Source organism: Tupaia chinensis, unplaced genomic scaffold (assembly GCF_000334495.1).
Source record: "Tupaia chinensis unplaced genomic scaffold, TupChi_1.0 Scaffold145907_1, whole genome shotgun sequence".
Classification (NCBI taxonomy): domain Eukaryota; kingdom Metazoa; phylum Chordata; class Mammalia; order Scandentia; family Tupaiidae; genus Tupaia; species Tupaia belangeri.
Window position 1 is genome coordinate 1,309,607 of NW_006205765.1, and position 23,405 is coordinate 1,333,011.

The window sequence follows — 23,405 nt, forward strand, 5'->3', positions numbered from 1 at the left end:
GGTGATTTCTCGCTTTCTGTCTCTGTCTCTGTCTGGCAAGGGAGGAACACCAATACGAAAAACCCCTCCAAAAAAAAAAAAAAAAAGATTACAAAATAAAATAAATAAAATAAAATAAATAATTTTTTAAAAAAAAGAATACATTTCAGATCATGTCATTTGTTTGCTTAAGCCTCTCCAATTGGTTTTTAACCTCATTTGGAAAATGAACCATGGATTCCTTAAAATGGACTTCAGAGTCCTATGAAATTGTCCCGTCGCCTCCCTGGCATCTGTTCTTGTTCCCATTGTTCACTCTGCTCCAGCCACACTGACCTGGTTACTGTTCTTCCGCCCACCAGCCCTGGGGCTTTGAGGCCTTTGCATGTGGTGCTCATCTTCCTGCGGAAATCTCCTCAGTCAGGCCTTTCTGGCCACACTATAGATTTCAAGTTTCCCCACCATTTATATCCTCCTGCCCCGCTTTATTTTTTTCTCCTTGGCACTAACACACTGTGTTTTAGCTTACTTACTTCCTGTCTGCCTCCTTCCCTACAAAGGACATTTCATGAGAGCAGAGGTTTTTGCTGCTTTATTCCTGTTTGTCTATATCCCTGACACCTAGAGCAGTGCTTGGTGCATGGTTAGCACCTATAAATATTGGGTGAGTCCATGAGCATGACTTGGACTAAAAGAAGCAGTGGAACATGGGCCGCCTTATGTGAGACATGAGCTGGGGGCCAGCTCTGTGATGCTGTTTAAGAGAAGCAGGATCCCACATGGTGACCACAGTTTGAATCTTCAGTCTGGTTGGGCGTGCATGTGGGTGTCCAAGATCTGAGGGATTGGAAGACTAGAAGAAAGGGGTGTAGTGTGACCAGGCCCTGTGGAGGGTGTTCATTTCTTATTCACTTATGTGCATACATACATGCATGCTATCATGAATGGAGAAAAGCAAGAACCATAAGAAGTAAAGGAATGAAATATTCTAAGAATACAGAAATATCCTCTAAAACATATTTCATCGAATATTCGTTTGAGAGTCTTATTACCTGCTAGTCTTTGTCCTTAACAGTAAGCAAATGAACCTGGCAGACGAGGTTCCTGTCCACTAGTGGGGAATGTCAACAAGAGACAATTAGAAATAAATGCTCAGGGACCAGCAGGTGGTGTGGTGGTTAAGGGCACTGGACTCCCTCATGGTTGACTGTGGTTTGAGTCCCAGACCTGGCAGCTTACTTTCTTTCTCTCTCGCATGCTCTGTCCCTCTCTGGTCAAATTAAAATAAATAAATAAAGTTAAATAAAATAATTCTTTTAAAAAAAGAAATAAATGCTCAGTTTGAATTCATTAGATATTTTAAAGAGAAGTATGAGTGGGCAAACCCTGTAGCACAGTGGTTAAGTCCTGTACAGAGGAAGCTGGATCTCCAATAGCTGTCTATGGTTCAAATCCCAGCCCTGACAGCTTTAATGATACTCCAGGCCTGTGTGTGCATGTCTAGAATCCTGATGGGATAGAGAAATGGAGGGAAAATTATTGCAACATGATCAGGTTCCCTTGGAGGGTTCTCTCTGTCTCTCTTTTTCTCTCTCTCTCTCTGTCTCTCTCTGTCTCTCATGCATGCACACACATCCTCTAGTATAAAACTTTTTTTTTTGGAGATTTTGCCTTAGAGTACATGCGCTCACCAGCAACAGACAGAGACAATGAGAGGGAAAGTGATAAATCATCCCCCCAGGGTGATTTCCCTTCTCCATTCTCCTCTCAGGATCTTGGGGATGCATGCACATGCGCCTGCATGATTTTCAAGCCACTGGGTTCAGGATTGGAACTATGGTTGGCCACGTGAGAGTCCAGTAACATAACCATTATGCCATCTACTGGCTCCTAAAACTTTCTTTATTTTTTTAAAGAAGTATGAGAAGGGGTCACAGGTAGCATGGTGGTTAAGGCACTGGATTCCCACATGGCTGATCATGGTTTGAATCCTGGACCTGGTGGCTTGCTTTCTCACTTTCACTCTCTCTCTGTTTCTCTGTGGTCAAATTAAAAATAAATAAAATAAAAAGTATTTTAAAAACAAAAGAAGCATGAGAAGATGTGAGCATGTAATGGGGCTCTATCCTAATCTGGGAGAGCAGAGGCCTTCTTGAGGAAGTGAAATATAAGTGAAGGATGGAAGCGGGAGCTGGAGTTGGCTAGGTAGAGGAAGGCGCGAGAACAGGGTCAGGCAAGGATAAGAATACGCAGGAAGACCCTGAGGGTGACTCATAGATATCCTGAGTAGGAGTCGGAAGTTGAAGGCCTGACACTCACTACGTATGATGATCTTTCGACTGATGACTTAAATCACCGGGGCTGTCAGTTCCACCAGGGTGCAGGTCATACATCTATGTTTCTTTCTTTTTTTTTTTTTCTTTTGAGAGGTTTTCACTATACAGCGTGTGCGCTCGCCAGCCAGAGAGAGACATAGAGACAGAAAGCAAGAAATCACCCCCCAGGGGGGAGGGCCACACCGCAATCCCTTCTCCTCTCGGGATCTTGGGCACGCAGGCACACGCGCCCGGCGTGAGTTTTAAGCCCCCGAGTCCAGGACACGAACCGCGGTTGACTACGTGGAAGTCCAGCGACAGCCATTACGCTAACTGCTGGTTCCCACATCTACGGTTTCTGGGAATTCCCATGCTGCTTTGCAGAAATCTTAGGTATAAGTTGATTGCACAATAGGTAACACTACTTTCCTGTGTTTACACTTCACTGACATGCAAACACACAAGTGCCTTGTGCTGAGAGGTTCTCTGACGAGTCACTGCTTCTTAGATTTAGTGGTGGGCTAATGGGATGGGAACGCAGCCCAGAGTGTAGGCAGCACTGAATTTGCAGGCAGGGATGCTAGGGCTGGAGGCTGGAGGCCTAACACAGCCCCTAACACACAGAGCGCCACTCCTTCCTTAGACTTCCTTGCTGCTGTCGACGCCTGGTTCCAGGTCTTGCTGCCCAAAATACATCCCTGGCTCTACCACAACGGGGGCAACATCATCAGCATTCAGGTACAAATGCCACATTGACTGGAAAGGGGAAGGAGGCCAAGAGATCCCCGACCTTCTCCACCTCCTGGCTGGGCTCCACTGTCCCTCCCCCGGCAGGTGGAGAATGAGTATGGCAGCTACAAGGCCTGCGACGTCATCTACCTGAGGCACCTGGCTGGGCTGTTCCGTGCACTGCTGGGAGACCAGATCTTGCTCTTCACCACAGATGGCCCTGAAGGACTCAAATGTGGCTCCCTCAAGGGGCTCTACACCACCGTAGATTTTGGCCCAGGTCTCCTGAGCAAGGGTTAGGCGTGGAGTCTGGAGGAGGAACAGCTCTCCTATGACATTCATCTTTTACCTTTGCCTCCTTTCTGCAGCTGACAACATGACCAAAATCTTTGCCCTGCTTCGGAAGTATGAACCCCATGGGCCACTGGTGAGGGGCCAGGAATCCTGAGTAAGGAAAGACACTGGGGCAAGCTCGGTTCTCATCTCATCCCCTAACTTCCACTTCACTTCACACTCTAGGTGAACTCCGAGTACTACACAGGGTGGCTGGATTACTGGGGCCAGAATCACTCCACACGGGGGATTCCAGCTGTAACCAGAGGATTAGAGAAGATGCTCAAGCTAGGAGCCAGTGTGAACATGTAACTGGAGACACGGGGCCAACACGAATCTGTAACCGGGACTCGGGGATGCAGGTGAAGATTCAGTGTGCTGATTTTTACCCTTCCTGCCCCCAGGTACATGTTCCATGGAGGTACCAACTTCGGATATTGGAATGGTGAGTCTGGATGGTCCCAAGAAGAAGGGAGGTTACAAGGGATCACAGTGTGAGAGCTAGGAGGGTTAGGATGTCTAGCAACTCAATATGGCTACCACTGCCCCTCTGATGGCAGAATTCTCTGAAGGCAGCTCTGTTTGGTGCCTATCATCCGAAAGATAACGTTGACTTAACTAACTTGGTTCAACTTCAGGTGCTGATGAGAAAGGACGCTTCCTTCCCATTACTACCAGCTATGACTATGATGCACCTATATCTGAAGCAGGGGACCCCACACCTAAGTTTTTTGCTCTTCGAAATAGCATCAGCAAGGTGCCCTACCACTTTACCAAGCTCTGAAGACTTCATTTGGGGGAAGGGAGTGCCCTAATTGTAAAGGGATTCCATAAGTTGGTGACGGCTGTCTGTGCTACAGAGCCATCTGAGCCTCTGTAAAAGCACTTCCCACTCACCCACGTGGGACTGTGTGCAGAGAGGCCTGTATGTGCAAGATGACGGGGTCTTCATGACTCCTGAAGCCCTGCCCTGGGCCCCAGAATAAGAACCTGCCCTAGAATAGCCGTCCCCTCTGTGCTTTTCCTATGGCTCCTGAGAGAATGTGGGCTCAGTTCCAGGAAATTCCCTTGGGACCTTTACCTCCCCCCAGCCCCAAGATGATGCTTGGACCTTTGACTCTGAACCTGGTAAGTTCTTCCCTATCTTTTCTACGATTCTTTTGTATTTTCTAAATATCCTATCCCTTCTCACCCTTTATCCAGAAATTTCCCTTTATTCTAATATTTCCCCCTTATTCTAATAGGATGGGGATTTGCTGGCTTTCTTAGACTTTCTGTGCCCTCACGGGCCCATCCGTTCAATCTTGCCAATGACCTTTGAGGCTGTCAAGCAGGTAAGGCATCAGCCTACATCTGGTGGGGATGGCCACCTCCCTCGACAGCTAGAGCCAGCAGTTCCCTCTAGCTGTCCATCTTGCCCACAATGTCTTCCTTTCTCTCAGTTCATCCTAAGCACTCCTTCTTCTATACCCAGGATCACGGCTTTATGCTGTACCGGACGTATCTGACCCAAACCATTTTTGAGCCAACACTCTTCTGGGTGCCAAATAATGGAGTCCATGACCGTGCCTATGTGATGGTGGATGGGGTGAGAACCTAATTCCAAGCTAACTTGTGAGCCCCAATTACTTCCTCTCCCCAGCACCCTTTAGCCTTAAGTTCTCCATACCTACTCTTGCCTTCTTGCCTGTTCATGTCTACAGAGGTTCTAAGGATATAAGCTGGAATGAAGTTTGATTAAGGATTGGGCTGGTCCCATAGTCTCATAGTTAAGGGAGCCGGATCTCACATGATTGACCGTGGTTTAAATCCAGGCCTCAACAGCTTGAAAAACATGCTGGGCACATATGTATGCGTGTCCCAAATTCTGACAGGATGGAGAAATGGAAAAGGGATTGTGGCATGATCATGCCCTGTTGGGTGGTGCTTTCTCCCTCTCCCTTTCTCTGCTGAGCACATACACTCTCTGGCTTTTTTTTTTTTTTTTAAAGTTTAATTAGTAATAGAGTTCCAGGGAGCCAGCAGGTAGCTTGGTGGTTAAGGGCACTGGACTCCCACGCGGCTGACTATGGTTCGAGTCCTGGACCTGGCAGCTTGCTTTCTCACTTACCCTCTCTCTCGCTCTGTTCCTCTCTAGTCAAATTAAAATAAATAAAGTTAAATAAAATAATTCTTGGGAAAAAAATAGAGTTCCAGAATGGATGGGGATGCAAGTGAAGATGGTTAATTCTTTGCCCCCCAAATAAGTGTCTAATGTGGCTTCCTGTGCAGGGGCCAGGGGCTAGATCCTGAGCCCTTCCTTCCATAGATCTGACCTCTTAACCACAGGTGTTCCAGGGTGTTTTAGAGCGAAATATGAAACATAAATTGTTTCTGACGGGGAAGCTGGGGGCCAAACTGGATATGCTGCTGGAGAACATGGGGAGGCTCAGTTTTGGGTCCAACAGCAGTGACTTCAAGGTGAGCATGCTTTGTCCGCCCTCTTCCCCTCAGTACTCTTAGTGACCCAACTCCCTTGGAAGGACAGGGGCCTAATTGAAGATAACAAGTCATGTCTTTAGGAGTCAGGCAGACAAGTAGTCGCTTGTGGGGATCTGGATGTGGCCACTAGGCACTTTTTGGGAGGGAGAGGTAAAGTTCACTAAGAGCTCAGTGAATGACAACTATCCATCTCCCTTCACTGCAGGGCCTGCTGGAGCCACCAATTCTGGGGCAAACTATCCTTACCCAGTGGCTGATGTTCCCTCTGCAAATTGATAAACTTGTCAAGTGGTGGTTTCCCCTCCAGTTGCTGCAAAGGGCAAAATCTCAGTCCCCCTCTGGCCCCACCTTCTACTCCACAACATTTCCAATCTTGGGCTCAGTCGGGGACACATTTCTCTATCTTCCTGGATGGACCAAGGTATTGCAAGTGGTGGTGCTCGGTGGAGGGATGGGGTTAAGTGTGTAAGGAAGACTTCTCTCTGAATGCATCTTTTTTGTACAATCTTTACTTTTGAGTGATGTAAATGTTTAATATACACATTTAATAATATAAATATCCCTCTAAGAACTATTCTAGCTGCATACCACAAATTTTGACTGTTGGGGTGGGTGGTAAAAGGGAAAACTCATGAAAGGATGGGGAGCAAAAACGATTCCAGTAGTTGGAAACCCAAAACAGGATGATTCTATCCTCTGAAGAACTGATCCCTTCTTTTCCCCTCTCCCTCTCCTACCAGGGCCAAGTCTGGATCAATGGGTTTAACCTTGGCCGGTACTGGACAAAGCGGGGGCCACAACAGACCCTCTACGTGCCACGACCCCTGCTGTTTCCTAGGGGAGCCCTCAACAAAATCACATTGCTGGAGCTAGAAAAAGTGCCTCCCCAGCCCCAAATCCATTTTTTGGATAAACCTATCCTCAATAGCACCTTGGGTGGGACATACCTTTCCTCCCTCTCAGCTGATACAGAAGGTGCCTATGAACCCATGAAGTTAAGTGGGCACTGAAAGGTTACCTTGGACCTGGGACAGACAGTGGACAGGATCCCTTGGTGCTAGCCTCAGTGACCACAAAGGACTGAAGGCCAGAATGCCTCTGAGTGTAAGTACAAGTGCAGTTGCCTTGCCAGACTTTATTGTGATTAAAGTTCCAGAGACGGTACCAGCTCCACCCACCTCTGTGGCCCTATTTTGCCCTGGTTCCTGTGTGCCTCTCCCCTAATTTTCCCCATACTCTGGTTTCATGGGGATGAAGAAACCCACGGCTGGTGTGAATGTGTTCCCTTGGGGCCTAGGGTTGGCCCCAGGTGGAGCTGTAAGAGGTCAGGAAGAGGGCTTCCCTGCCCGACGGCGATGGTCCTGGAGGCAACGTGTAGAGCAGAAAGAGAAGTCGAGGTAGTGGAAGGGAATGAGGCCTTGGAGGGATGCCCCACAACTCCAGCAGCGTCTGAACAAGAGGCAGAAAAATGGCTGGACAGGTACCCCAAAACTTTCCAGTCTAAACTCTCCCCATCCCTCCTCTAGCCATTTCTGTTTTCGCTCCAAAAGTTCCTAGAACATCTCAATCCCCTCCATAAGCTTCCTGAATGCTGCATAGGCACTTGTTCCTTGTGCTCAAAATGGCCCCCACATCACCATAGTTCCCCTCACTCCCTCGCCCCCTGCCCATACCCAACATTGATGATGGCAGAGTCAGGGACCGGCGGGGGCGGGGCTCCCCACTGGGCAGCCAGGCGACGCTCTGCAGCCAGAGCTCTCTGGGAAAGAGAAGTGTAAGGATAACACCCAAGTGGTGACCTGGGTACCCCAGAAGTGGCAGCTGCATGCTGGGGAAGCGATCAGACCTCTGAGGAAGAATCGCTGTGGGAGAGAGGACCCCGAGCCTCACCTTCTCCCGGTCGCTGAGGGCGGCAAAGCGCCGCCGCTCTTCTTGCTCCCGCTGCTCCTGCTCCCGCTGTTCCCGCTGCTCCTGCTCCCGTCGCCGCCGGGCTGCCTTCTGCTCCCTCTTCCGTGCAGCCTGCCGTGTCTCCATTTCGGATGTCAGTGGCCCTGGAACCTGGTGGATTTCCAGAAGGCATCAGGTAAGGCTCACACAAACTATCCTTGGTAAACCACCAGGAAGTCTGAAGGATCTCACCAGGATCTACAAAGCCTCCCTACTTTGCTTCTCCTTCCTTTCCCGCTGACCTGAGCCTTGTTGTAATCATAGGCATCTGGATTCTTTTCCATGAACCTTCGGAACTCATTCCGTGTTGCTCTGTCAGCTGCAACGGTATAAGGTGGCCGGGCCCGGGCATCCCTAGGTGCAAACCACCCCTAAATGAATTTGCCTTGCTTCCTGCCTTTCCCAGCACCACCCAACCAGACCAAGAGGATACTGTCCTGCTAATTCAAGGTCATCCTCTCTATACCCAAATGGTGCAGGGCGGGACCCCTACTTACTGCACGGTGGGGTCGGCACCTGCCTCCAGCAGCAGACGAACTACTGAGCCTCTTCCAGCTGCAGCTGCCGCGTGCAGGAGAGTGAAGCCACCAGAGCCCAGTGGAGCACTGAGCAGAGACCGAACCTCAGGGTCCACAGGGCCAGCCACTAGCTGGAGCTTCAGCACTCCCACTTCTCCAGCCCGGCAAGCAGCCAGCAGCACATCCCAGAGCTCTGGCTGACCAGACAGGGCCTCGGCCTCATCTAGTGAAGGCCCCTCGGGGGCTCCATGTGCCTGAGCTGACTCTTCTTCTTGAGGTTGCTGGAGAAGAGTCGGATGTGCCCCAGCCTCCTGGTCTCGGCTCCTCTCCTTCTTATTCCTTTTTCTCCTCCTCCGCTTGGGCAATACTTCAAACTCACGAAGGCCCAAGGTCCCCAGTGTCAATTCCACCAGCTCCAACTCTACCTGGAAGTCATCATCTCCTTCTGACCCTGAACCTAGGGAAAATATCTGACATGTTAAGTCCATCTAAGGAACATGAAGAGGGTGGAAAGATATGGGTTGCCTCGGATACAAGAGAATGCCTATAAAAGAGAATCTAGATCATCCCAGAGCAAAATTATGTTTTCATTTTGTCACTCAAGAAAAAGCACATCTAGGGCTGCATCCATTAAATCACATGCAGACGTGAGGCTTTCAGCCCATGGGCTCTCCCAGTGAATGGCCTTAGGATGGTGCGTGGCAGTGGGAAGCAGGCAAGCAGCCCTTAGCCCCAAACTGCAGCCTCCAGTGAGACATGAATCAGGTGCAATTCAATTTTCAGGCGTCTAGTCCATGCTCAGACTTTCCTAAGGATTGGGACTACGTCTATGTACAAAAGAGGTAATTCGGTTTGGGAAGGTCACTAATGTGACTCAGGAATAGCAATGACAGTACCCCATTTTCGAAGCAGACACAGGTGTGTAAGTGTGTGTGTGTTGTATAAGAGTCCATCTATAAATAGGGAAATGGGTCAGTTCTGAGAGTAGGGAATTTGCCATTGCATTTCCAGGACACCCAGATGGCCTGGATGATTGCCAGATGGTACTCAAACCCTGTGTGGGAGATTCTTCCTTCTGCCCAAGTGCCTCATTTCCAACACTGGGGACCTTTCTTCTTTCTTCCTCAGTCGGCTTCTTCCTCTCCTCTCTCTCTGCCTTCTGGTTTGTCTGAGGTGAGTGCAATCTGAGTGTCTCCCGAGGGTCTTCTCCTGCCATAAAATGAAAGATCTTTCTCAAACTAAGCTGAGGAGGAGCCAGCCCTAGTTTCTCTCCGGGCTGCAGTCCAAGGGCTAGAGAATCCTGTGGGTGCAGAAGTGAGCACTGAGACCCAGGCTGGAAAGTACAGCAAAGTCTAGGGAGTCAGGGATCTGGAGCAAAGGCTCACCATGGACATGCAAGGTGGTCAACTTATGGAGCACACGCTGTAGTTCTCGGAAGGTGGGTCTGCGGGTGGTGAGGGGGATATCCCAAAGTCGAGGATCCCCCTTTTGCAGGGGTGCACCATGGCCTCCAAAGAACCATGACCGTCCAGAGCGGGGGGCACGCAGAAGTATTGTCCCAGCCTCCCCTAGTGCCTTAGCCCAGTCTGGCCCTGCCAGCAGGTCACGAACTTCCTGGAAGAGAAAAACTCAGCCTGCTTTATCTTGCTTCTTTAAAATCTCCAATCAAAACTTGGCTCAAAGGTTGGGAGCACTGAACTCTTCCATGACCAACTGTGGTTCAAGTCCCGGGCCCAGTGGCTTGCTTTCTCACTTCCCCCTCCACCCCATACTCTTGTCCCTTTCTGGTCAAATTTAAATAAAGTTAAATAAAATAATTTCTTTAAAAAAATAAATAACTTGGCTCACAGGTCAAGTGCAGAGAATGGGATTAGAAGATAACAGAGAGAAAGGAGAGGACTAAGGCTCCTGGGGAGGGGCTGGATTCCCATAGGGCGGACTCCGGTTTGTATTCTGAACCTGGGGGCTTGCTTTTTCACTTTCCCTTCCTCTCTTTATCTCTCTTGCTCAGTAACATGTGGAATTAAATAAATCAATCTTAAAAAAAAAATAGAGACTCCTAGGGCACCCATCTATCTTTGTATACCCAGAAATAATGAATGTTGGGAGGCTGGCAAGTAGTGTGGTGGTTAAAGGCGCTGGGTTCCCACATGGCTGACCACGGTTTGATTCCCAGACCTGGCGACCTACTTTCTCCCTTTCCCTTTGTCTCTCTCACTGATCAAATTAAAAAAATAATAACAAATAGAATTAAATAAGTAATTCTTTTAAAGAAAGAAACAGAAATAATATTGGAAGGTATAGGAGTCGAAAATCTCCCTATGGTAACATTTAGTGAGTTAAACTGAGAGGCAAAATAGTGTGAATTAGAGCAGGGGTCCCCGGGAGCCGGGCTGTAGGCTGGTACCAGTCAGTAGCCCATTGCCCATAGTCCCTCCCGCTCCGCCCATGCAGCAGGGGTGGGTGGCAGGTGAGCCAGTGAGCAAGCAAGCCAGCAAGGCTTCCTCTGCATTGGTAGCCACTTCCCACTTGCTGGTGTTGCAGCCTGGGCTCCACCTACTGTCCAATGAACCACCATATTAGATTCTCATGGGCACGCAAACACTATTGTGGTTTCACCGGATGTTGTGTTGCAGTAGTGGTGGAAATGGGGTGCATGGTGGATGTGGTATGCTTGGTCATCCAGGGACACACACACACCTGCCGCCGCCCTGATCTGTGGAGGGACTGTCTTTTTCACTAGGTAAGTCCCTTGTACTATGAAGGCTGGGGACTGCTGGACCAGATGTGAATGCCCGACTCACCTTACATAGCGTGGCTTCATTGTAGCGCCTCAGGTTGGCTCCAGCAGAGCGTGATGCCCTACCCCGGGCATCCCGAAGCCCCTGGGCTGTGCCCCGCTTGGCCCGCACTGTGTAGCGGTGAAAGGTTTTGTGTGTCGCCACTTCTCTTCTGTAGATAGCACAGACTCAGTACTGGAGACAGCCAGGGCTCCAGCTACCAAGCCATCCTTACCCCGTGTAGCCCCTCTCACCCTTGAAAAATGGCCCCTGCAAAGTGCCCAGCTGAGGCCATGAGCACCACACAGGATCTGGGACCTCCACTTCGCAAGCTCTGCAGCAGCAGTTCTGCCTCTTCTGGGGCAACCTGGACAACAGAGGGACCGCAGCAACATTCTACCTGCTGCATTCACTGAAAGCAAGAAACCCACTGCCAGTGCCAAGTGCATTACACACAGATCTCGTGTCTCACACCCACCCTCCGGCTGGCTTCCATTTTACAAATAAGGAAACCTGAGGCTTGGAGAGGTAGTCAAGATCAAGTGGTAGGACCTTAATTCAAACCTAGATTGGTCTGTTTCCAAGCTTCATTACACTTGACCCAAGATCAGACTAGTTTCAATCCAAGGCTGTGCTATCCACACCCATCAGAAAGGGGAAAGCCAGGCTGAGTATACAAAACCTGTGCTCTCACTCGCCTTATGAGGACCTAGGACACAGCGGTAGGCATAAAGAAACTGGCCTTGGGCATTTTGGAAAAGAACCCGATGGGGGTAGATGCCTTGGGGTTGGATGGGCTTTTCCAGTTGAGCCCCTTCCTCATCCAGTGTCTGCAAGTCGTCCTCACTGGCTGAGTCCGAGTCCTCTGATCCTGAGATACTGGAAAGATCTCCTGAAGGCGGACATGAGACACACAAGTCTGGCACCCATCTTTGACCTTTCCTCAAACTCCTAAAGCAAGGCCTGCCTCCACCCCTATGTCCTGCTCTCATACACATCTCCACGGGTCCTCACCTGTGGAGCTTTGCTTTTCAAAGTCCAGGGCAGACAAGAGAGGCTTGTCCTTGAGACGCTGCTTTAGGTTGAAGCGATGCCAGTCAAGCTTATAATGTTCTCTCTGGTACAAAGGAAGAGGGGGAGGAGGAACATGGCAACGTGCCCCAGCATGGCCTTGTATGCTAACCTAGACCAGAATTCAAACTCTGGGAAGTATGACTGGGTCACACCAATAGCCTGCTCAAAGCATGAACCTTTATTAAGTCAAATCAAATGCGTGCCTCTCCCCACCCACCTGTCTACTTTTGCCTGGCCTTTTACCTGTTCCTGGTGATTCTGGAAGGTCTGGTCACAGGTTGAACAAAATAATTTCTCTGAAATATCCAGTGGGCCGTGTGGTTTTCTTTGGGGGCTTGCTGTCTCCCCTGAACCTAAATAAGGGAAGGGTAATTAGAAGTAGAAAAGGAATCCACAGTGCCTCAAATTAGAGTTAGTGCCCAATATCCAAAGCAGAAGGGGATTAAAAAAAGATGACATGACCTTCTCTTAAAATTGGGACTAGCAGTTGGCATAATGGCTATGTTGCTGGACTCCCATGTAGTTGACTGCAGTTCGAGTCCTGGACCCGGCAGCTTAAACTCATGCCGGGTACGTGTGCGTGTGTGCCCAAGATCCTGAGAAGAGAATGGAGGAGAAGGGATTGCGGCATGGCCATCACCCCTGGGGGGTGATTTCTCGCTTTCTGTCTCTCTGTCTCTCTCTGTCTTTCTGACGAGCACACGTGCCCTATAGAAAAAACCTCTCAAGAAAACAAAACAGAAAACAAACTTAAAATCTAGTAAGCATAAAGGTATAGCCATCTCTTTATACAATAAATATGCTTTTGAAACAGTTGGTGTGGGGCCAGCAGATGATGTAGCAGTTACATCTAGACTCCCACATGGCCAACCACAGTTCTAGTCCCAGACCCTGTAGCTTGAAACTCACACCAAGCACATGTGCACGCATGTCGAAGATCCCGGGAGGAGAATGGAAGAGAAGGAACTGTGGTGAAGCCATGCCCCCAGGGGATGATTTCTCACTTTCTCTCTCACAGTCTCTGTCTCTCTCTTGCCTGCAAGCACACATGCCATAAGGCAAAAACCTTAGAGTTTATTTTTTTAGAAAATAAAAAAAAAACAATATATGTAAAGAAATACAAATAAAACATTGTGTTTAAGTTAGCCAAAGGGGGACCAGCAGGTAGCATGATGGTTAAGGTGCTGGACATTCCCACATGGCTGACCATGGTTCGAGTCCCGGACCTAGTGGCTTGCTTTCTCATTTTCTCTCTCTCTCTGTCTTTCTCTCTCTGTGTGGTCAAATTGAAATAAATTAATGAATAAATAAAATTAAATGATTTTTTTTTATTATTTTATTTTTGGGGAAAAGGTTTTTGCTATAGGGCGCGTACACTCGCCAGAAAGACAGAGAGAGGCAGAGAGATAGAAAGCGAGAAATCACCCCCCAGGGGAAATGGCCATGCCGCAATCCCTTCTCCTCCATTCTCCCCTCAGGATCTTGGGCATGCACACCCACACACCCGGCTTGAGTTTAATTCGCTGGGTCTGGGACTCGAACCGTGGTCGACTACATGGGAGTCCAGCGACGTAGCCATTATGCTAACTGCTGGTCCCATAAATAATTATTTTTTTAAAAATTAGCCAAAGGAATCCTATTGGAAATACTTTGTGGTAAGATTAAAAAAAATTTTTTTTGGAGAGGTTTTTTTTTTTTTTTTCTGCCTTAGGGCACATGCCCTCACCAGAGAAAGAGCCAGTGAGAGGGAAAATGATAAATTACGCCCCAGGGGAATGGCTGTGTTACAATCCCTTCTCCATTCTCCTACTGGGATCTTGGGCACCCATGCACATATGCCTAGCTTGAGTTTGAAGTCACCAAGTCTGGGACTCAAACTGTGGTTGGCCATGTGGGAGTCCAGCAATGTAACTGCTATGCCATCTGCTGGTCCCAGTTAAAATTATTTTTTAATTGTGCCCCTTGACCCTCACCCCATGGCCTATTGGATAAGGCAGCCAGATCCCATATGGCTGACCCAGTGGTTGGAGTCCTGGCCCCAGGGTCTTGCACACACACCAGATGCATGTGAGCACTTGCCCCAGATCCCAATGGGATGGACAAGTGGAAGAAACCATACCCTATTAGGGGGTACTTTCTCCCTCGCTCTCTTTCTCTGGTAAGTGTACTCACACTCTGGCAATTAAAACAAAAAAAAAAGTTATCCCTATCTGCACTAAAACCACTTCCCAAATGACATGTTTTAAGCTTTTATTTCCAATTACAGTGCACAAATTGTGTAAAAAGAGATGCAAGAAAACACAACTGCAGTTGTACAAAACCAATAATACATTGTTTTACAGTCAGTAAAAACCAATGATTTGATCAGTGTGCAGACAATTTGGAGAACGATTAGATTTGGAATGCAGTTAAATACATCTATTAAAGGAATTCTAAAAATACATCTAGGAATTTTGAAGTGTTTTTGAAGACAGTGTTAATGAGACATAAGCAATAGCAAAAACGTCTTGAAGATCATTCAGGGGGCCTGTGCTGAAAACTGTCCAGAGATGAAGTGAATTTAAGACATATTTTAACCGCCAGAAAAGTCGTCGTGGGCTCCTAAGCTGAGGAATATCATTAAGAATATGTCCCCTGGAGGAACGACAATCTCCAAGGAGCCCTGTCCCGTTCATCACGAGTCTACATCAAATTTCCCAGATACCTGTACAGGAAGTAGGCAGAGCCTGGGACGGAGCCTCCCCAGGAGCGTGGCTCACCAGGCTGAGGCCCTGGAGGACCGGAGCATCCACGGTGAGATCAAACAGGGAGATAAACGTGGGGCCTGGAGCTGCAGCTGGAGCCGGCGACATGGCTGAGTAGAAATCACCCAGAAGCAGTTCCTGGAGCAGAAAGTGGGGAAGAAATCGAGATCCCCAAAGACAGATCCTACTGCCGAGTCTTCTCCCTGCCTGGCTTGGTCTTCCACACACTGCAGGCACCTCGGCCCTCCACCCACCAGGAGTCAGCCCTGGGGTAAATACGTGTCCCCAGTTCGCTTCCTAACACCCCGTATCTTGGGCCACAAAAGCGTGAAATGTGGGAGCACGCAGCTCCCAAATTGACTCCAACAAAATTAAAATCACTGAGGGTACCTCGCCGACTGCTCTTCGTTAGCTGAGCGACAAGCTCTGACAACAACTGAGCTGTATAAGCTCGCCTCCGCCCTCGGAAGCTGGACCGGCGATTTCAGGAGCCAAGCAGCACACTTGTCCGCAGTTCGAAACCGGATTTCTGCAAAACCACAACAATTCCGTCACTACGGAGCAGCGAAGAGGACAAATGACGGCGCCCGAGCCTGAACCCCGCCCCACGTAAAGCGCACTATTGGCCCTGGGATTGTCCAAGACCCGCCTCGCGCCTTTAATCCCGCCCCCACAGCCGAGAATTGGCTGTCGCGTCTCCACCCCTCAGGCTCATTGGTCAGGTTGACTGCGGGTGACAGTGAGTGGCAGACCCCTGGCCTAGCGCTCCGGATCGGGCCGGGCCGAGCAGAGAAGAGAGGACAGAGCCCCTGGAATCACCCGGGTCCCGGCTCCCGAGGTGAAACGCGAGACCCGCCGTTGAAATTCCAGGGCCGGAGCTGGTCCTGGCCAGGGGTGACCGCGGAGCCCTACGTGAGCTCGGGTCGGATAACGGGGTAAGGGGGCGCCGCGGACGGGGCGGGGGCGCGCAGCCAGAATGTTTTGGTAGCGGGCGCGCGCGGGCGAGCGCGCGCACAGGCGGCGAGGCCGCGCGCGAGGTTGTCCGCTGTTGGGAGCCGATTCCTGGGCCTGGGGCCGGCGACCCTCGGGTGCCCTGGGCTCGGGTCACAGCGGCTGGGTGTGGGGAGGCAACCCAGCTCGGCAACCCAGCCCACCCGGGTTATCAGCTGTAGGACTGGCTCAATCACTCCTACATCCGCAGAAACCCCCCTAGCCCAGGCCCAGCTGGGGCTCCATGGGCCGTGGGTCCACACTGACCTGGTGAGTGGTGAATTCTGTGGCGGGCAGGACTCTAAGCTATGGAACACTCCTAGGGCCAGGCTGGGCCGAGGCCCAGGGTCCCCAGGGTCTGCACTGACGGATGAGATCACCCTCAACCATGCTTGCTTGGATCCAGGAACGTAGGAACCCACAGATTCGCCAGGACCTGGGGTCTTTACTGACCCAGTCAGTGTTTCCTATCCAGGAGCTATGCCTGCCTACCGGGTCTTGGGTGCTGGGGAAGCAGGGGAAGAGGCTCACTGGGAGATCCTCTTGAGAAAAGATTCTCTTCCCGGGTCTTATGGCCTCTGAGAGACATGTCTAATCCTGAGGCTGAGAATGGGGCAGCAGAGAAGAGACACAGTCTGGAGGGACCACTTGGTCTCAGGCCTGTACTCACTCAGTCTGCACAGTCAGTAAGTTGCTTCTTGGGACTCTAGAGGTGGTGTGTGGCCAGAGAAGGTGCTCCCAGTCCTGGGTTGGAAAGCGTATCTTCCTCTGCAGCCTCCCTGCCTCATTCTTGGCCTCCTTCTAGTGGGGTATGTGTGGGTGGAAGTTGGGTTCCTTCCTATTCCCACTCCCTGGTGCCTAACACCTTCTCCTCCAGCAGCTGCAGATCCAGGGCATCGAGGGTTGGAGTGGAGCAGACACTGTCCATGGAGCTGGTAGGGCCATGTGCTAATCTCAAACCTTTGTTTACTAAGTGCTACCCAACCACTAAGTCTCTTGGGAGATCAGGGTTTCCTAGAAGGGGAGGGGGAGGGCCCTTCTCTCCACTGAATAGAAAATGAAAGTGAAAGAATCCCTTACCCCCAAAGGGGTAAATTCTGGCTTTAGGCCAGGCGGGCATCAGTAAACACCCAGAAAAGGCTCAGAGTGAGTGATCAGAGTTAAGTCCTCCCAAGCCCTGAGCTTCTTGGTGTCCTTGTGTTACCCCTCCTCCTGCTCTGCCATTGCACCCAGGGGGCTGGGAGTGGAGACAGCACAAGGATTCTTTCTCACTCCCTCTGGCAGTAGGTAGGGCAGCAGGCAGGCAACACCTGGGTCTGAACCAGGACCTCTTCCTCCCCATCACTGGCAGGTGGACAGGGTGGACAGGGGGCGGTGGTGATGGCGCAGTTTGACACTGAATACCAGCGCCTAGAGGCCTCCTACAGTGATTCACCCCCCGGGGAGGAGGACCTGTTGGTGCACGTTGCCGAGGGGAGCAAGTGTAAGTTCTTGATGGGACAGGCAGAGCTGGGCATGGGTGAGAGTCGGCGGAGGGGCACTGAGGGAGCCAGGGGCTTTAGTTTCTTCAGGGCTCTGACAGCTCTACTCCTGTGTCCACAGCGCCTTGGCACCACATCGAAAACCTTGATCTCTTCTTCTCTCGGATATCCTTTGTGTCTGTGTGTTGGGGCTCTGGGACCTTTAGCCCTTCTCTATGTCAGGTCCCTGACAGGAAGTTGTGGGTTTGACCGTAATCCCTAGAAGGGGGAATGGAACTTACTTGGAGACTGAAAAAGCTGGTGACATGATACCCTGTATTTACCAAGAGCTGTCGCCTGTACACACTTTGTGGTGTTCATTTATAAGGAACCTTTCTAAGGGTGATCCTCCTTTTTTGATGGGATGTTAATAATTGTACTAATTAATGTCTTTTGACTCATTCTGTGTCAGTTCTGTGTTAAATACCTTACATGCATTATCTCAGAGCTAATAATCCGTTGACACGGTTATTATGGCTAATTTACTGCCACGGACAGCAGTTTAGAGAGGTTAAATAACTTGGCAGAAGTCACACAGCTAGAAAGTCACAGAGCGAGGACTTAAGCTTAGACATGTGACACCAGAGTCTGTGCTCTTAATTGCTATCTTTGCCGACCACTTTTTCTTAACAATTACACGTTTATAATCTGCACCAGAAGAATGGCTTCACGTGTATGCTCATCGGGGAGATCTTTGAGCTCATGTAAGTATAAAAAAGGATGGATGATGTGGGGAAGGAATACATCTCGGTCTTTCCTTTGTTTGCATTCACCTCTGGCCCTGCCTGCCAGTGCTACTCAACCCAGGCTTAAAACTCTGCAGACTGGGACCAGCAGTTAGCATAATGGCTATGTCGCTGGACTCCTATGTAGTCGACCATGGTTCGCGTCCCGGACCCGGTGGCTTAAAACTCACGCCGGGCACGTGTGCGTGCATGCCCAAGATCCCAAGAGAAGAACGGAGGAGAAGGGATTGCGGCATGGCCATCCCACCTGGGGGAGTGATTTCTTGCTTTCTGTTTCTCTGTCTCTCTCTGTCTGGCGAGCGCACGTGCCCTATAGCAAAAAAAAACTTTCTCAAAACAAAACTCTGAAAACTCTACAGACCTTTGTAGTTCAGGAATTGGGTATGGCACCAAAATTCATAACCTCATCTTTCTCACAAGACCAACGTTCCAAGTCCTACTTTTCACGAAGAGACCTCAGACCTTGATCATTTTATCTTCTCCAATGGACTCTGCTTGTCAGGAGGTCTCAGAGATGCCAGCCAATGCGTGAGAACACTCCTGCTGTTTTCCTTGGGTGTGCCTTAGGTCAGCTGCTGGCCAAAGAGCCTTCTGGGAGGAAGGAGCCATATGACATCACCGAAGGGGAAGGGGTTGGGAAGCCCTCCCTCAATAAGAAAAGAGTTCAAATCTCTAAAGGGCTCCTAAGGACTTTCCCTCAAAAGGAAATCAGGGACTGGAGCCCAGAGACCACAGTCTTGAAACCTTTATGTCGCTGGACTCCTATGTAGTCGACCATGGTTCGCGTCCCGGACCCGGTGGCTTAAAACTCACGCCGGGCACGTGTGCGTGCATGCCCAAGATCCCAAGAGAAGAACGGAGGAGAAGGGATTGCGGCATGGCCATCCCACCTGGGGGAGTGATTTCTTGCTTTCTGTTTCTCTGTCTCTCTCTGTCTGGCGAGCGCACGTGCCCTATAGCAAAAAAAAACTTTCTCAAAACAAAACTCTGAAAACTCTACAGACCTTTGTAGTTCAGGAATTGGGTATGGCACCAAAATTCATAACCTCATCTTTCTCACAAGACCAACGTTCCAAGTCCTACTTTTCACGAAGAGACCTCAGACCTTGATCATTTTATCTTCTCCAATGGACTCTGCTTGTCAGGAGGTCTCAGAGATGCCAGCCAATGCGTGAGAACACTCCTGCTGTTTTCCTTGGGTGTGCCTTAGGTCAGCTGCTGGCCAAAGAGCCTTCTGGGAGGAAGGAGCCATATGACATCACCGAAGGGGAAGGGGTTGGGAAGCCCTCCCTCAATAAGAAAAGAGTTCAAATCTCTAAAGGGCTCCTAAGGACTTTCCCTCAAAAGGAAATCAGGGACTGGAGCCCAGAGACCACAGTCTTGAAACCTTTGAAAGAGTCTGAGGTGGTGGCAGAGATTACCATGAGGTGAGGGAAGCAGGCTGATTCTGTGGTGCCTGAAGCTGAGAGCAAGAACAGGCGCTGATCTGGGCCCGAGAAGTCGTGAGGGGCTGAGCAGCAGAGAGAGTCCACTGGGGAGTCTCTGGCCCCTTCTGTTTCCCCAGTCTTGTTCTACTGCTTCCAGACTCTTTTCCCACTCTATTTCACTGGTGCCTCTGACTCTTGGCCCGTGCACCCTCTTCTCAACTCCCCAGGCAGTTCCTCTTTGTGGTTGCCTTCACCACCTTCCTGGTCAGCTGTGTGGACTACGACATCCTATTTGCCAACAAGATGGTGAACCACAGTCTTCACCCTACAGAGCCCGTCAAGGTCACCCTGCCAGACGCCTTTCTACCTGCCCAAGTCTGTAGTGCCAGGTAGGGACAGCCTGTGGCTCTACCAGCAGGTGGGAACAGAGTGGAGTACGAGGCAGGGACGCATACTCCAGAACACAGCCAGGTTCAGCACAGCAGAATCCTGGGTAGCAGCTTTTCCTCAAAAGCTAGCCCTCTCCTTTTTCCCCCCCAGGATTCAAGAAAATGGCTCACTTATCACCATCCTGGTCATTGCTGCTGTCTTCTGGATCCACCGGCTTATCAAGTTCATCTATAACATTTGCTGCTACTGGGAGATCCACTCCTTCTACCTGCATGCTCTGCGCATCCCCATGGTAAGACTGGGAAGTTGGGTGGCTAGCACCACAGCCCAGGCCGTCTTGGGAGGGATGGGGGGTATTCCTGGGTATTATGTGTTCCTGTCTGTCAAAGGGAGGTCAGGGAGCATCTGCTTAGCTGAGCACGTGGCGCCTGAGCCTCACAGCCAAGGCAGGGACAAGGGTTGAAGCAACAACTCCACTTCCATTCCTTGTCTCTTCTCACTCCCGCCCCCTGCAGTCTGCCCTTCCGTATTGCACGTGGCAGGAAGTGCAGGCGCGGATTGTGCAGACCCAGAAAGAGCACCAGATTTGCATCCACAAGCGCGAGCTGACCGAACTGGACATCTACCACCGCATCCTCCGTTTCCAGAACTACATGGTGGCATTGGTGAATAAGTCCCTCCTGCCTCTGCGCTTCCGCCTGCCTGGCCTCGGGGAGGTCGTCTTCTTCACCCGTGGCCTCAAGTACAATTTCGAGCTGATCCTCTTCTGGGGACCTGGCTCTCTGTTTCTCAATGAGTGGAGCCTCAAGGCCGAGTACAAACGTGGAGGGCAACGGCTTGAGCTGGCCCAGCGCCTCAGTAACCGCATCCTGTGGATTGGCATCGCCAACTTCCTGCTGTGCCCCCTCATCCTCATCTGGCAGATCCTCTATGCCTTCTTCAGCTACGCCGAGGTGTTGAAGCGGGAGCCGGGGGCCCTAGGAGCACGCTGCTGGTCACTTTATGGCCGCTGCTATCTCCGCCACTTCAACGAGCTGGAGCACGAGCTGCAGTCCCGCCTCAACCGCGGCTACAAGCCCGCCTCCAAGTACATGAACTGCTTCTTGTCGCCTCTGCTGACGCTGCTAGCCAAGAATGGCGCCTTCTTCGCCGGCTCCATCCTGGCCGTGCTCATCGCCCTCACCATCTACGACGAAGACGTGTTGGCTGTGGAACATGTCCTCACCACCGTCACACTCCTGGGGGTCACCGTGACCATATGCAGGTGGGCTGGGGCAGCAGGCGGGACGAGGAGCCGAGTGCCCTGGGGAAAGGCATGCATCGCACCATGGCCTTGATCCCACCAGGTCCTTCATCCCGGACCAGCACTTGGTGTTCTGCCCTGAGCAGCTGCTCCGTGTGATCCTCGCCCACATCCACTACATGCCTGACCACTGGCAGGGTAATGCCCACCGCTCACAGACCCGGGACGAGTTTGCCCAGCTCTTCCAGTACAAGGCAGTGAGTGGAGTTGGAGCTAGGGCCTGCTAGACTGGCTGGTAGCTCGGTGGTGAGGGCTGGCTCCCTCCTGCTCTCGTGTGACCTAGGTCCCTTCCCTTGTAGGTCTTCATCTTGGAGGAGCTGCTGAGCCCCATTGTCACACCCCTCATTCTCATCTTCTGCCTGCGCCCACGGGCCCTGGAGATAATAGATTTCTTCCGCAATTTCACCGTGGAGGTGGTTGGTGTTGGCGATACCTGCTCCTTTGCTCAGATGGATGTTCGCCAGCATGGTCATCCCCAGGTACTGCGGCGGGTGGGGAGGCAGGTGGCAAGGGACGGTGCTGGCAAACTGCAGAAAGGTACCCCTTCTGAGGTCACCAAAAGGCAGCCCTGCTCTGAGCAGCCCAGTAGCAGGGACACACCAGTGACTGAGCCTTGGCTGGTCTCAGTCCCTAACCTGCACCTGTGGCCAAGCTGCCCTGAGAAAGGCACAGCACAAGCACTTGCTCCGACACGTGGGGTGGCACTGGGGCCCCTGGACCAGACGTAACAGTGCATCATGGTCTCTTCCCTTCCCTTTGGCTGGACGGCTGTAGGGAGGGGTCCTATAAAAGGACAGTCCTGGTCACCGTGGTCTCCCTTGTGCAGTGGCTCTCTGGTGGGCAGACGGAGGCCTCAGTATACCAGCAAGCCGAGGACGGGAAGACAGAGCTGTCACTCATGCACTTTGCCATCACCAACCCTGGCTGGCAGCCACCACGGGAGAGCACCGCCTTCCTGGGCTTCCTCAAGGAGCAGGTTCAGCGGGACGGAGCAGCTGCTGGACTCGCCCCAGGGGGTCTGCTTCCTGAAAATGCCCTCTTTACATCCATCCAGTCGTTACAGTCCGAGTCCGAGGTGTGTTTCTGGCACATGGAGAGATGATAGGCAAAGTGGATTCCAAGAGCTGGGAGTTGGAAACCAGGCATGGGTGGAAGGTTTCCTTCTATCTGTCCTGTCTGTGCCAAATGGATCCTGAGATGTAGAAGAGTAGGGGACCCAAGGCCTCTCTACTGCCCTGAGTATCCCACCCGCTCCTTTCTCTCATAGCCACTGAGCCTTATTGCGAATGTGGTAGCTGGCTCATCCTGCCGGGGCCCCCCACTGCCCAGAGACCTACAGGGCTCCAGGCATAGGGCCGAAGTCGCCTCTGCCTTGCGCTCCTTCTCCCCTCTGCAGCCTGGCCAGGCCCCTACAGGCCGGGCTCCCAGCACCATGACAGGCTCTGGGTGAGTAGAGGTGGGTCAAGATGGGAAGGTCCTGTGGTAGCTCCCAGCAACTTGTGTGAGTCTCAGGAACATTGATGACTGCTCTCTCTCCGTGTTGGGAGGGACAGGGTGGATGCCAGGACAGCCAGCTCCGGGAGCAGCGTGTGGGAAGGACAGCTGCAAAGCCTGGTGCTGTCAGAATATGCATCCACGGAGATGAGCCTGCATGCCCTCTACATGCACCAGGTGAGTGAGGCTCAGGTGCAGAGGGCCCAGGTGTTCCCGTCTCTCCTCTGCTGTCTGCCCACTCTGTGGTCTCCACTGCCGTCCACCTGCTTGTCAGCCAGGTGGACCCACATTCAGGGCCTTCACACACTCACGTTTCCCCTGCCAAAATCCACTTCCCTGAGATTTCCAGATGACTCCCTCCTCCTTAGAGGTGCCCATTGCTACCTTCGCCCTAAGACTTTGACCACCCTCTAAGTCTTCCCTACCCACCCTCTTGAATATTCCTATTTTCCTACATAGCATTTAGTACCATCTGACAGACTGTATTTTTCTTCCTCATTTGTTAATTGTGTATTCTCCTCCACCTCTACCACCACTCCCACCACCTCCAGCATATAAGCCCCCCAAGGACTGGCTTTTTTTTTTTTTTTAGAGATTTTTGCTATAGGGGACATGCACTCACCAGAGAGCCAGAC

The 23,405-nt window shown here is 51.1% G+C and overlaps 3 protein-coding genes across 10 annotated transcripts in view; 2 read left to right on the plus strand and 1 right to left on the minus strand.

Moving 5' to 3' along the window:
- The window catches only part of GLB1L (galactosidase beta 1 like), a gene marked incomplete at its 5' end in the record, with an annotated part of 12,971 nt that extends 5,957 nt beyond the window's left edge, over window positions 1–7,014 (plus strand). The window contains 12 exons of the mRNA XM_006168673.3: window positions 2,938–3,032; window positions 3,129–3,303; window positions 3,392–3,450; window positions 3,543–3,664; window positions 3,761–3,801; window positions 3,995–4,113; window positions 4,410–4,484; window positions 4,601–4,690; window positions 4,831–4,944; window positions 5,685–5,816; window positions 6,043–6,258; window positions 6,578–7,014. Of these exons, the coding sequence (XP_006168735.2) occupies window positions 2,938–3,032; window positions 3,129–3,303; window positions 3,392–3,450; window positions 3,543–3,664; window positions 3,761–3,801; window positions 3,995–4,113; window positions 4,410–4,484; window positions 4,601–4,690; window positions 4,831–4,944; window positions 5,685–5,816; window positions 6,043–6,258; window positions 6,578–6,847 (1,508 nt within the window). The remainder of the gene's footprint in view (window positions 1–2,937; window positions 3,033–3,128; window positions 3,304–3,391; window positions 3,451–3,542; window positions 3,665–3,760; window positions 3,802–3,994; window positions 4,114–4,409; window positions 4,485–4,600; window positions 4,691–4,830; window positions 4,945–5,684; window positions 5,817–6,042; window positions 6,259–6,577) is intronic.
- On the minus strand, window positions 6,941–16,751 carry ANKZF1 (ankyrin repeat and zinc finger peptidyl tRNA hydrolase 1). 5 transcript variants are annotated; one of them, XM_006168633.3, is made up of 15 exons: window positions 16,561–16,749; window positions 15,291–15,429; window positions 14,861–15,038; window positions 12,400–12,509; window positions 12,097–12,199; window positions 11,781–11,974; window positions 11,337–11,449; window positions 11,107–11,254; window positions 9,688–9,916; window positions 9,356–9,511; window positions 8,282–8,759; window positions 8,027–8,138; window positions 7,728–7,895; window positions 7,511–7,596; window positions 6,941–7,286 (listed from the first exon to the last, which is right to left on the minus strand). In XM_006168633.3, the coding sequence occupies exons 3-15, from the start codon at window positions 15,006–15,008 to the stop codon at window positions 7,163–7,165; spliced, it is 2,169 nt and encodes a 722-aa protein (XP_006168695.1). In that variant the 5' UTR covers window positions 15,009–15,038; window positions 15,291–15,429; window positions 16,561–16,749; the 3' UTR covers window positions 6,941–7,162. The 5 variants fall into 5 exon arrangements, with proteins under 5 accessions (XP_006168695.1, XP_006168696.1, XP_027624142.1 ...); XM_006168634.3 differs by lacking the exon at window positions 9,356–9,511 and having other exon boundaries at window positions 16,561–16,751; XM_027768341.1 differs by lacking the exons at window positions 12,400–12,509; window positions 14,861–15,038; window positions 15,291–15,429; window positions 16,561–16,749 and having other exon boundaries at window positions 11,864–11,974.
- Window positions 15,637–23,405, plus strand: part of ATG9A (autophagy related 9A) — a 10,956-nt gene continuing 3,187 nt past the window's right edge. The window contains exons 1-13 of one of the 4 annotated variants that reach the window (XM_006168636.3): window positions 15,637–15,835; window positions 16,768–16,825; window positions 17,242–17,373; window positions 17,493–17,536; window positions 18,050–18,114; window positions 19,811–19,972; window positions 20,124–20,265; window positions 20,489–21,237; window positions 21,320–21,473; window positions 21,576–21,755; window positions 22,103–22,351; window positions 22,544–22,722; window positions 22,830–22,947. In XM_006168636.3, the coding sequence (XP_006168698.1) occupies window positions 17,271–17,373; window positions 17,493–17,536; window positions 18,050–18,114; window positions 19,811–19,972; window positions 20,124–20,265; window positions 20,489–21,237; window positions 21,320–21,473; window positions 21,576–21,755; window positions 22,103–22,351; window positions 22,544–22,722; window positions 22,830–22,947 (2,145 nt within the window). In that variant the 5' untranslated portion in view covers window positions 15,637–15,835; window positions 16,768–16,825; window positions 17,242–17,270. Of the gene's footprint in view, window positions 15,836–15,920; window positions 16,161–16,767; window positions 16,826–17,241; window positions 17,374–17,492; window positions 17,537–18,049; window positions 18,115–19,810; window positions 19,973–20,123; window positions 20,266–20,488; window positions 21,238–21,319; window positions 21,474–21,575; window positions 21,756–22,102; window positions 22,352–22,543; window positions 22,723–22,829; window positions 22,948–23,405 lie in introns of those variants that run through there. The other 3 variants (XM_027768339.1, XM_014584219.2, XM_014584220.2) reach the window with 3 other exon arrangements.

What these genes read in the sequence shown, in the direction of transcription:
- ANKZF1 (XM_006168633.3), bottom strand. Translation starts at nt 15,008, where the DNA reads ATGTCGCCGGCTCCAGCTGCAGCTCCAGGCCCCACGTTTATCTCCCTG. An exon ending in TGAAAAGCAAAGCTCCACAG is followed by an intron (nt 11,975 to 12,096) that starts GTGAGGACCCGT and finishes GTCCGCCTTCAG; the next exon opens with GAGATCTTTCCAGTATCTCA. An exon ending in TCTGCCATCATCAATGTTGG is followed by an intron (nt 7,287 to 7,510) that starts GTATGGGCAGGG and finishes CCTCTTGTTCAG; the next exon opens with ACGCTGCTGGAGTTGTGGGG.